Consider the following 13257-nt stretch of genomic DNA (forward strand, 5'->3'; position numbering starts at 1 on the left):
AAGATAGCTTGTGAAACGGAAGGAATGAAAAACACAAGTGTATATTTGTTTCTGGTTAATATCTGTACCTATTCTAAGTTCTTAAAAAAAAAAAAAAAGAAGCTCCTAAGATAAATTCAGGTTCCCACTTCCTTCTTTTCAGAGTTTAAAATCTATAGTGGGAGATACTCTAAAGTATCCATGCATTTCAAACACTTAATGTTATAAAATATCATAAAATAGACTTCGAACTTCACCAGAGCACCTACTATGAACTTCCTCTAGATCCAAACACAGTGCCTGGAATATAGTGGTAACTCAGTACAACTCCATTGACCAAACTGATTAATGCCTTCTTTAAAGAAGTCTTCCTGGATGTTCTGTCTTATACTACAAGAGCAATTCATTTGCAACATACATACATATATTGTATCTGCTGTATTGTGGGGTTTCTATATGTGTCTGTGTGTGTATTGGAAAGACATGGAGGAAGCTTATTTCCATGAATAAATTGTAATGCCATTAGGCATAATAATTGTTTGTAATTTATTTAGCTAACACTTGGACTTTATGTAACTCTGTACCCTCCCTAGCATATGTCTTTCAGCATCTTCCTTCCAGTGAATCAAAATGGAATGAAGCATTTGCTCTGGTGGTACCTACTACCCTTTCTCTGTCCTGTTTTCCACTCTGATGTTACTACTTTTCTGCTTTGGTATCTTTATCAAATGGTCTATTCCCCTGCCTCTTAACAGAAAATGATTTCTCATCATTCAATTATCCTTAGATATAAATTGGTTTTCCCAGGCATTTGCAGTTAATCCTTTAGTCATTATTGGGAATGGAATCATAGATTCTTCTGTAGGGATTTCAGGTTGAAGTAATGAAGGAGATTGACAGGAAGGGTAAAGAGCATTTATTTATATCCTATTTTGGAGTGGCCTAGTGGCCATCATACTAGTTTGAGGTCACACTCACCCATAAAGATAATTATATAAATAGACTCTGCACCTCCCCCACCATCCAGAGCTCCTTCAGCAAACTCAAAATCTCCTGCAATGGCCTGGAAATCAATGATACACTCTCGTTGTTGAGATTTATTGCACTACACCCTTTTGTAGGGTATTTCAATTAATCTCAAAATAACCCTATGAGGAAAGTACTACTACCCCATTTTACAAATAAGAAAATTGAGGCTTAGCAGAGCTATGTATCTTGTTCAAGGCCACAGGACTATTTTCCAGAGAACTAGAATTTGATTCCAGGTCACTAGGACTTTAAACCCATATCCTTTTCAGTATTATTGCCACTAAAATCTGATGTCACTAAAATACTGATCCTATAAATAATGCTGGAAAAGATGGTTAGTTCCGGTGTGGGTCTAATAGTCAGGGTCCCAGAAGAAAGAGAAGGGATATCCTATTGGGTAATTTTAGGAACGTTAATTACTGACAGTTTACAACAGAGTGGCAATACCCTCATGTCGATTACAGTGGACATGGTTAATGCTTGTCGACCTGAAGATGTGAACCTCTGTTTAATAGAATATGGAAATAGGAGTGGCAGAGGGAGGGAGAGAGGGGGAACGTGGAGAGAGTTGCTAGACAGGGCTATGCCTCTTAGTCCGGGGGGCAGCCAGGTCAGAGAAATCTTGGGGGTGGGATGGGGTGAGGGCATGTTCTTGCCACTCTTTGTCACTGGCTGAATTTGACTGAATGCCAGAAGGCAAGGGAATCTGAGGACATAGTTTATGCCCATCAGCCACTAAGGACAGAGGAGTGTTCAGAATGAACCTGAATAAGGCAACAAGGAATGCTACAAGTGTATCTCCTCTGTCCCCATCCCCCATCCCTCAGATCCACTCCCATTCTCTCTTAGCATAAAAGAAAACGACAGAGGCTTAAAAAACAACTGCTTGTTTTTGTGTTCTTTAATTCATGGTTGCAACGTTCTTGAAATGTATTAGTATGCTTTCTTAGTAAGCCTTCACGAGCATCAGCATTTCTTATACTTTTACTGTATTGCAAACGAAGTATGAAATATTAGTTAAGACCTTCCCTCAAATAGGTACATATTCTTTAAGGGTTTCTGTTTGTTTGCTTTTGGTTATGTCAATTGAGATATAGTTTACCTACCAAAAGACACCCATTTTAGTTATATAATTCTATCAGCTTTCATAAATGCCTACAGTCCTATAACACTACAATCAAGGTATAGAGTTTTTCCATCATTCCAAAAAGTTCTTAAGTATTTTAAATCTTTAATCCTACCCAACTCAAACTTCATCCACTCAAATGTTCAGTATCTCCTTTTGTTTCTTCTGATTTTAAATGGGAAAATTGGCAATGACACCCAATAGCATGTTGCCCATAGTACATGCTTTTATGAAGAGTATTTTTTTCATTAAAGTTGGTTTGTTTCCTCACTTTTCTGAGTAGTATAAAGTATTCATACTGCTTATGAACTCATTTAATTATAGTAGAATGTGGAAAGGTTCATAATTTTGGCTACAGGTTGAAATCACCTGGATCTATTAAATGGCCCGATGGCCATTAAACTAGGGTGCCATCTCATTAAACTAGGATGTCTGGTGTTGAGACCAAGGCATCAATAATCTAAGCTTTCCAGGTAATTCCATATGTGGCCCAGGTTGAGACCCTATGAATTAGACCAATTGTTCTCAATTCTGTAGAATCGTCTGGGCAGTTTTGCTTAAAAACACTGATGCCTTTCCCCACTCCCCATTCTGATTTATATAATGTGTTTACAAAAGTTGACTACAAGAGAAAAATAAGATTTGAATAACCTAGTTTTCAGTGGTTGGGCTTTAGTTAATCAAGGTTTTATTATAGTTCTGGGTATTTGGTAGTGTTCAGTAAATGTTAAATGGAGGTCCTAATCTCACAGCAGAATCAAAAAGAATAAGATATGCTCCCACTTGAAAATAAACCGTTTGTGTGTTTGAAATAATTATCTTGGCAAACTATCACTTTCTGAAAATTGTCCTCCTAGGTAATTTACCTCAAATGATAAGCCTTGTATTTTAAGAAAATACTATATTTCTGCTGGATTTTTCACTGTAATAATAGACACCTATATATCTTACATCACTTTCATAACCCTCTTCAAGGAAATACTGGAAACAAGATTAAGAGACTGAGGATAAGATTTAAACCAGTCTCCCACTTGGAAACATAAACAATGCTGTTGGACCTCTGGCCTCAAGAATACGGCTACTTTGTAAAATAGAGCAATGGTACTTTCTGCTTTTATAGTGGTGAAATACATACACAAAAGACTCCTAGCCCAATAATTAGAACCGAAATGAACAAAGTGTCTAATGAAACAGGTATGGGACTAACAAAATATTTACATATGATATCTGGTTGGATTTCAGGATCTAGTAACACAATAACAAAAATCATTTTAGTATAAAGTTATTGATGATCTATTCTGGCAGAAATACTTAAGAAAACCTCCCACACTTGATTGTATAAATAATTAACCAGGATGCTGCATGTTTCAAGGTGCATTACTAGACCTAGGTGTTGTATTCAATCCCTCAAATATAAACGGATACAACATAGAACATTTTTTTAAGATAAATATTCTTGGTTTAAAATTTTAAAAATATAAAGCTTATTTAATTTAACCTTCCCTCTTCTTATTTAGTTGTTCTACTTTTTCTTTTTTCTCATTTTAGGACCACCTCAGAAGATAGTGTCACCTAAACAAGAACATGAAGATAGGAAACATGACAAAGTCACAGATAAAGGCAGTGAAAGTGGGACTTCCTGTAATGAGCTCTCCACTTCCAGCTGTGACAGCCACTCAGAGGCGAGCACTCCCCAGGACAACCCACCCACTGCCCAGCAGGCGACAGCTCACCAGCCCAACACCTTAACATTGGATCGCCCTTCCAAAAAAGCACCTGTGCAATGGATGCCCCCACCCGACAAACGCAGAAACAGTGAACTCTTTCAGACACTCATCAGCAAGTCCCGGGAAACAAATCTGTCCAAAAAGAAAGTCTGTGAGAAGCTAAGTGTGGAAGAAGAAATGAAAAAGTGTATTCAGGATTTTAAAAAAATCCACATTCCAGATTATTTTCCAGAGCGCAAACGCCAGTGGCAATCTGAACTGTTGCAGAAGTACGGGTTATAGTAATAGTCACATTCCTGCAGTATTTCAATGACATTCGATGTTCACTACGGTGTCACCACCTGACTATATCCTAACAATGGTCAGTGTGATTCTTGCTGCTCTTCCTTTTTGTGAACAGTGGATGTGGGACAGTATTTTCTTTCATTCTTTTTCGTTGTTGTTGTTGTTTTTAGAAGTATGATTTTGAAAAGAGAAAATAAATAAATAAATAAATAAATAAATAAATGTTTAACCAAAATGGCATATCGGACTCAAACCATTTGCAAGAATGAAAGTAAAATGTGCATGATCCAGAAGCTTAGAATCTTGATTTTTGAACTGTGGTCAACTGGATATGTTTGTCATTTTGTAACTCACCGAAAACAAATCATCATATCACTCCAACTAAAATGACAATATGGATGAAGCAACATCAAGTAAAATGTTAGATGATGGTTTTGGGACCCAAATCCAAAACTGTTTAAATGTTAATGCAATAAAACAAGTATTATTTTTGCATGAACACATGTTACAAATAAATCACATGACATAGGGAAGATCTGTTTGTTGCTTGGAAAGAAAATTACAAAAAAATAAAGTAAAAAAAAAATGTTTCAGGCAAAGCCTATAAATGTAAACTGTCTAAGAGATCGATTTTATTTGTCTGGATCTGTGACTTTTTGTGTATGTGTATGGTGTTCTGTATGTTAAGATGGTGTAAATATGCCTTATGCTGTTGTGTTATGGCACTGACATTCATCTATTAATGCTAGTCATGATTATTTCTGTGAAATGAGTCCTTACATCAGGCTGTGAAAATTGGTATAATAATGCTCCGAAAGATACTATTATCATGTTAATCAAAATAATTGAGGGAAATGGTAAAAAGCTTTATGTATTTATTAAAAAAAAAGGAAATATATTGGAATTCCTTGATTTCTATTGACTCTTCTTTGAAAATACTCAATTGTCACATTGTCTTCAATATTCCTTTAAAATCTCAAGCTGGAGAATGATTCGTTCAACCATGATGTTGACAGGTGAGAGTTTTAACATATCAAAAGGGAGTCCAATCCAGATAGCCCTGGGATTGATTAATAAACCCTTAGCCTGCAAGAAAAAAAGACTTCATCTAAGAATGCACCAAAATTTTATTTTAGCTGACAACCAGATTGAAAGCTTCCCCCAAAACAATTGGGAAGTTACCTCTTGCAAATTAAGAGACAAAAACATTAATAGCAAGCTGAAAGGTCAGCCTGAATGACAAGTGATTTCTTTCTGATTGCATATGTGGAAATAAGCTTTCACAGTTTTTGCCTCACCATTTCTACGGAAAGAAATACATATCATGGAATTTTACTAAAGAATAGGATGAGAGATGGTAAAAATATCTTCAAGAATTACAGAGCTCATCTCCTCTGTGGTTAGTTTATACAAGCTGAGCAGCACTCGTGGTATCATTTCTTTAGTATAATATAGGGAGATAAGCATTACTGACTTCAAATTCTTTTATCTGCATACATTTTTTAATATAGCCTTAGGTTTCACACTTACTATTAAATAAAATATCATCTACAGTGGACTCTTGAAGAAAACCCAGATATATGATTGACCTTGAATTACCTATAAGACTTTAGGGAGTTACTGACCAATTCTGCATTTTATTTTGGGAAGGTTGGGAGTCCTGCCATGGCTTGATGTAGCTGCAACATGCTGGTTAAATGAATAAGGCTTGGTGGTTAGGTTGCCACAGTTTAAAATTGTTTAAAGTTTATTTATTTTTGAGAGACCGAGAGAGTCAGAGCACAAGCAGGGGAAAGGCAGAGAGAGAGACGCAGAATCCGAAGCAGGTTCCAGGCTCTGAGCTCCAAGCTGTCAGCACAGAGCCTGATGCCAGGCTCAGACCCACAACCCATGAGATCATGACCTTAGCCAAAGCAGATGCTCAACTGACTGAGCCACCCAGGCACTCCTACATTGCCACAGTTTAAAAGTCCCTCCTCTTATGACCTGTGTGATCTCAGGGATAACGGGGATGACATCATAGAGAAGACTTAACTGAGGTAATTGAAGAAAAGCATCACCACCACTCCTGGAGATCGAGGGAAAAGGAGAAGTGGTGGTCTTTCTAGAACCCAGGAACCAAGGCTATCAGATGGGGAATGTAGAATAGAGAGGAATAAGTTGTCCAGTAAGAACTGTAAGCCACTAAAGAATCACAGTCACTTCTCAATGCCTCCCAAAACAAAAAGAGAGTCGGGGGTGGGGGGGAATTATCCTGGCTTCCCACATTCCAATATCCCATCAATGTTCTCCATTGTTCCAATATAAGTGGAAGCCAGTTGGCAAAGGAGCATAGGAAATGTAATTTATAAAGGTAATCATCTTGCTATACAAAGCCCAGCAATGGAAGGCAGGGAATAGAGCTGAAAAACACCTTACACCCTGCTCTATTTTTTCCAAACATAGAACTTAAAATAGAATTGCAATGACAAGAACTTAGTAAATGTGGACTATTTCAGATCTTCTTATCTCTATGTCACAAGAGAAGTGATGACAGTAGGAATGTCTATCCTTTTAGTCCTTAGTAAATCAGAACCCATTTCAATAATAGTGTATTGAACACTTGCCATACACCAAGTTGCTCAAAGGTTAGCAACACATTCAAGAAATATGAATTGCCAGCTATTACCTTTGGGAAGAAACTTAATGGTCTGATTCTCCCAAACCATTGTGTTTTCTCCAGAGGCTAGAATCTGACTAGCCCCAGTTGGGGTTACAAGGGTATCAAGGAAGGCGGTTAGAATGGGGACACTTCCCTAAAGGAAAGGAGACTCCAGATTTAAAGATGAGCAGGGCTAAAATTGGTGGGTAAATCTCCCATAGCAAAGAATCAAGAGATAAAATCTGGAGAATCACCAAAAGCCCAAAGTGCTGGAAGCTGGTACTGAAGTTGAGTATTTATGGAGAATAAATGTATTTTGGAGCTCACATATATATTTTTTGAATATTTATGGGGTTCACATGGTATACCTTTCTTTGGTATAGACACTCAACTTGTGACCTGATATCTTATTGTTGTTATTTTAAACAGAAATATATTGAATACTAAGATGAGAAAAGGAAATGAAAATTAATTGTGAGATTTTCAATTTTGGAAAAATGGACTAGACACACTTTTCCCTATTCTGCCCACTAAGTACAACTAAAAATCCTAGACATTATATACAAACACACTTAAGAGGCTCTGAAAGGCTGAGAGAAGAAGGAAGGCTAAGTAAGGATATTGCAGCCCAAAGAAAAACAGGGTAATGAGTTTCCTGGGTTTTCTTTTTGCATCATATATCCCAGTCTTGGAGCTGAAAAAGCACCTAGTACCCCGGAAACAGTAACAGGTGCAGAAAACACACACACACACACACACACACACACATACACACACACACAATCCTGCTCTCTCTAGCCACAGTGCTAGGAAAAGTACAGCTTAGCAATTTAGCAAAAGAGAAAACTTTTAGATAATAACTACTGTGCCTTTTCAGGTTGCAGATAAATTGACACAATTGCATTACACACCAATTTTAAGGCTCCCCACGTTTTAAAAGACTTGTTTACAGTAGTTTTAGGTTCACAGCAAAATTGAGAAGGTACAGAGATTTCCCCCACACCACTACTCTCATACATTCCTAATCTCCTCCATTATCAACATCCTCCATCAGACTAGTACACCTGTTGCAACAAATGAACCTACATGGACACATCTGATCTTTTTCCTACATTGCTTTTCCCTTTCCAGATGTTGTACAGTCAGACTCGTACAGTACATAGACTTTTCAGATTAGCTTATTTAAGTTAGTAATATGCATTTAAGTTTCCTCCATGTCTTTTTGACTTGATAGCTCTTTTCTTTTCAGTGCTGAATTAATTATATTCCATTGTCCGGATGTCCTACAGTTTATCCATTCACCTACTGAAGGACAACATGGTCGCTTCCAAGTTATGGCAACTATGAATAAAACTGCTGTAAACTTCCATGTACAGGTTTTGTGGGACCTAAGTTTTCAGCTCCTTTGGGTAAATACAAAGGAATGTGATTGCTGGATCATGTGGTAAGAGCATGTTTGGTTTTGTAAAGGATCCAACAAATCATCTTCTGAAGTAGCTGTACCATTTTGCATTTCTATCCATAGTGAATAAGAGTTCCTACTGCTTTACATCCTCACCAGCATTTGGTATTGTTAGTGTCCCAGATTTGTGCCATTCTAATAGATTTGTAGTAACATCTCGTTATTTTAATTTCCATTTCACTGAAGACATGTAATGTAAAATATCTTTTCATATGGTTTTTTGCCACCTGTATAAATTCTATGGTGAGATGTCTGTTAAGAACATTGGCCCAGTTTTTAATCAGGCTTTTTGTTTGTTTTTTATTGCCAAATTTTAAGAGTTCTTTGTCTATTTTGGATAACAGTCCTTTATCAGATATTTCTTTTATGAATATTTCTTCTAGTCTGTGGCTGGTTTTATCATTTTCTTGACATTGTCTTTAACAGAGTAGAAGTTTTAAATTTTTTAAATATTTTGATGAAATCCAGCTTATCAACTATCTTTTATGAATAGTGTATTTGGTGTTGTATCTAAAAAGTCATTACCATACCTAACGTCACCAGTTTTTCTTCTGTGTTATCTCCTATCCAGGAGCTTTGTCATTTTTCATTCTAAATTTAGGTCTGTGATCCATTGGTTTTTTTTTTTTGTCTGAGACTCATTTGAGTTAATATTTAAGGGTATGAGATTCATTTTTTATATGTGGATGCCCAGTTGTTTCAAGACCATTTGCTCCATTGCATTTCTTTTTGTTTATCAAAGATTAGTTGACTATGTTTATATAAGTCTATTTTATTCCATTGATTTATATATCTATTTTTTTAACCAATACCACATACTGTCTTCATTACTATAGTTTTATAGTAAGTCTTAAAGTTGGATAATGTCAGTCCTTTTCATTCTTCTATAAAATTGTGTTGGCTACTGGGTCTTTTGCCTCTCAATATAAACTTTAGAAGCAGTTTGTTGATATCCACGAAAAACAAAACAAAACAAAACTTTTCTGGTATTTTGCCTTGTATTACACTGAATCTATAGATCAAGTTGGGAAGAACTGACATCTTGGCAATATTGCATCTTCTATCCATGAACATGGGATATCTCCTTCTATATCTATATCTATATCTATATCTATATCTATATCTATATCTAATCTATATCTGTATGATCTGTATCTATATCTATTTTTTTAACTTGACAGAGAGAGAGAGAACATCAGTAGGAGAGAGGGGCAGAGGGAGAGGGGAAGAGAGAGAGAGACAGAAAGAGAGAGAATCTTAAGCAGGCTCCACTGTCAGCGCAGAGCTGACTTGGAGCTTGATCCCATTACCCTGGGATCATGAGCTGAAATCAAGAGTTGGACACTCAACCATCTGAAGCACTCAGGCACCCAGGATTATCTCTTTATTTAGTTAGCTCTTATTTAATTTAATTCATCAGATTTTTTGTAGTTTTTCTTATATAGAATTTGTACCAATTTTGTTGGTTTTATATGTAAGCATTTAATTTCAAGGGTACTAATGTAAATTGCAGTGTGTTTTTAATTTCAAATTCCATTTGTTCATGGCTGGCATATCAGAGCCCCCCACTTTTTGGATAATAAAATCCAAACATTCTAGTATCACATTATAGACCCTCAATAAAGTGGTTTCATATCAGCTTAACTTTCTTGGGCAACAAAGCACTCCCAAAACTTAGCAACTTAAAAACAATAACCATTTATCAACTCACCATCCTGAGGATTGACAGTTTGGGCTGAAATCAGCTGAGCTGTTCTCCCACTAATATCACATGGCTTATTCACCTGGACAATTTACTGGTAATTGTCAGTTGCTAGATAATCTATAATGAGCACACTCCATATTTGGCCTTTGACAGGCTTCAGTCAGGGTGCCTCAGTTCTCTACATATGCTCTCCAGTAGTCTAGCTCACATTTATTCACATGAGGCCAGAGCTTGTAAGGCCACTGGAAGCCAAGCTCCAAATTCATACTATATCACTTCCCCTGCACTCTATTGGTCAAAACAAGTCTTCTCAAATTCAAGGGATTTGGAAATATACTCTACCTCTTCATGAAAGGAACAAGGAGTTTCTGACCATTTGTAATCTACTGTGGATCTAGTCTGTCCTTTCCAGGTTCACAAACTGAACACCAGTTACTAGTGATTTGCTAAAAGTAAAACTTATCACCCTCCAAACGCACACTCATACACACATACAAAGTTCATTCACATTTGAAATCTTATCCAAATTACATGTTTTGGTTCCAGTGACACCTACTCTCCAAAACTTTTTTAGTCCCTCAGGACAGAATTATTAATCATTCTATTTTCAGATATCTCAGACCATTTACAAAACATCCTGACTCGATGTATGTATTATGTTTCATAATATAAAAGAGTAACAATATACATTTGTATTTCCCATTCGTTTGAGAGATTTTTCATGTAGGTTAAGATCTTACATTTCTTTGAATGAGGGGAAACAATCAGTAGACAGTTTCTAGCACACAGTGGTTATTAATAATTTTGGCAAGTGAATAAACACACTTTTCCAGGTAAGAATCCCTTCAGCAATCCACAATAGACACCACTGCTGCCTCACTATATCCTAAAAGCCATTTTGCAATGTTTTCAGGCCAAATCCTACTCACTGGTCCTCACTGCTAATCCCTCACAGAGAGATTACTCAAATGAGTATTTAAAAAATATCTCAGTTTGTTCCAATTTGGATGAATGTGATTTTAGCACCTCCTGCTAGAGATTCAGCAACTAGGCCTTAAAATTACTTCTCCTCCACAGGGTTTACTTTTTGTTTAGCACATAAGAAACATAACCTGTGACTGTGTATATTGGTGTTTGTTTGTTTTTTTAGTTTAGGTTGGTTAAGCAAATATTATGAAAGAATAGTTATGTTTTAATAGTTTTAAAAGGATGCAATTGGGGCGCCTGGGTGGCGCAGTCGGTTAAGCGTCCGACTTCAGCCAGGTCACGATCTCGCGGTCCGTGAGTTCGAGCCCCGCGTCAGGCTCTGGGCTGATGGCTCGGAGCCTGGAGCCTGTTTCCGATTCTGTGTCTCCCTCTCTCTCTGCCCCTCCCCCGTTCATGCTCTGTCTCTCTCTGTCCCAAAAATAAATAAAAAACGTTGAAAAAAAATTTAAAAAAAAAATAAATAAAATAAAAGGATGCAATTTGAAAGAGTTTCCTAGAAATCCCTGAAACATCAAATCAATTTTTTTCTAAAGTATTCTCCCTGTCCATTACGTAGTCCTAAAAACCTGAAGCATAGCATAACATAGGTTAAAAGAATCCCACAACCACAGGGTCAAAAGACTCTTAAAAGTCATGTACGGTTTTCTATATAAATGAACTCAAAGCAATCTGTGCCTACTTCCTGGGTGCCTACTATGGGTAAGGCATTTTACCAGATATATTGGAGACAGAGCAGTAAATAAGCAATAATAAAAAAGCCTAAGAGCTTATAGATTTAATTTCAACCAGACGATGTATACACAATCACTATGATAAAGTGTAGGAAGCAGTGTGGTCTATAATAAAAGTACAAACATTGCGACATAGATTTAGAGGAAAGAGACAGTTTTAAAGTAGAAGTAGAATTTGAGCCGGGATGTTAAAGAAGGATTTGGATTTGTACGTACATGGAAGTTGCAAAGGAGGCTCTGCAAGGAAAGGAACAAATCCTAAATAATTAAGAAGACTAGAGTAGGTGAAAATATCATAGGAAATTTTTCACACAAAAATACCATTGAATATATTTATGAATACAGCTTTTTTCAGTGAACATTCTTATGTTGAAGAACATATCAATCAAGACTGTTTTAATAATAATTTTTATATTCAAGATTATGTTCTCATAACTTAATTCGTCTTACATCCACCCTGTCTGTTTTTCTCCACGGCCCTCATTCTCTGCAGCAGCAGGAAGTAAAGGTAGAGGCAAATTAAGTTTCCTTGAAATGTTGTTAAGAGACTGAATGGAAACTGGTTAATTAAAACTAATGAAAAGAAACAAGGGAATTAGAACTCAGACCAACAACATGCTTTTTTTGGGGGGAGGAGTATTTTAATTTAACATTGTTTAGAGTTGTGGCTGCATGATGATAATAAATAGTAGATTAATTTTAGATCATCAAAAAGTAGTTGGTTTTATTGGCATTTAAAAGTTATCTACTTTTATTGCCTGCACCTGGGCAAATTGGTCCCATCAGCGGTGCTCAATATTCATTGCAGTTCAATGCAGAAGACCAACTAGAAATTATGGCATAGTTTAACAAGCACCAAACTAGAGGCATATAAAAGGACCCTCTCTACTGCAGCTACAAGTTCACTCCGTCATCATTTTCCACTTTGGCTTCAGTCATAAGGACTACACTAGTCTGCCTTCAATCATTTTCCTTCTAGTCCATTCTTCACGCCGCTAGAAAAGTGATCTTCCTGCAACACAAATTTTTCATTTTCTCTACTTAAAACCCTTCATCTCACTGCCTCTGAGGAAAAAGTTTGCACACCACTTTGTAAATTAATGAAGCCTCCATTTTCTGCCTGCTCACTTGATCCAGTTTTGTCACCATGTATCCATGTGTACACCTGTACGCACACACACACACACACACACACACACGTATCCTTCTTTTGTGTGTCCACCATTGTAATATTTATTATGACAGGGACAAAATTCACTAACTGGCATAAATGTTCCCTCTGCCTCTCCCAAACTAAAGATAGTCTTCCAGTTCAGTCCTCTGGTGATATAAAGTAAAAAGAGGTTGAGAATGAAAGAAACATAGTACACAGCCCTTTCCTACCATATGTTTCTTCTTTCTTTTAGGTTTTGTTTTCATAGCAGAGTAATAAAAAGAAAATATCACCATTTTGCAAACCCTGATAAAAAAAAATGGACCTAAGCAGTAGCTTTCCATGGCTGCCAAAATGATACATGAAAAGATAAAGGGAAACTTTACAATGGGTGGATCAGGCTGCTGGTATCTGATCCCACTGCCTAATCTT

At 36.6% G+C, this 13257-nt stretch overlaps 1 protein-coding gene across 1 annotated transcript in view; it reads left to right on the forward strand.

The window, feature by feature from the left end:
• KCTD8 (potassium channel tetramerization domain containing 8) overlaps positions 1–5058 on the forward strand; it is a 254926-nt gene extending 249868 nt beyond the window's left edge. The window contains exon 2 of the mRNA XM_058722715.1: positions 3683–5058. Within this exon, the coding sequence (XP_058578698.1) occupies positions 3683–4143 (461 nt within the window). The 3' untranslated portion in view covers positions 4144–5058. The remainder of the gene's footprint in view (positions 1–3682) is intronic.
• Positions 5059–13257: the final 8199 nt, after the last annotated feature.

This window comes from Neofelis nebulosa, chromosome 3 (genome assembly GCF_028018385.1).
Source record: "Neofelis nebulosa isolate mNeoNeb1 chromosome 3, mNeoNeb1.pri, whole genome shotgun sequence".
NCBI classification, from domain to species: domain Eukaryota; kingdom Metazoa; phylum Chordata; class Mammalia; order Carnivora; family Felidae; genus Neofelis; species Neofelis nebulosa.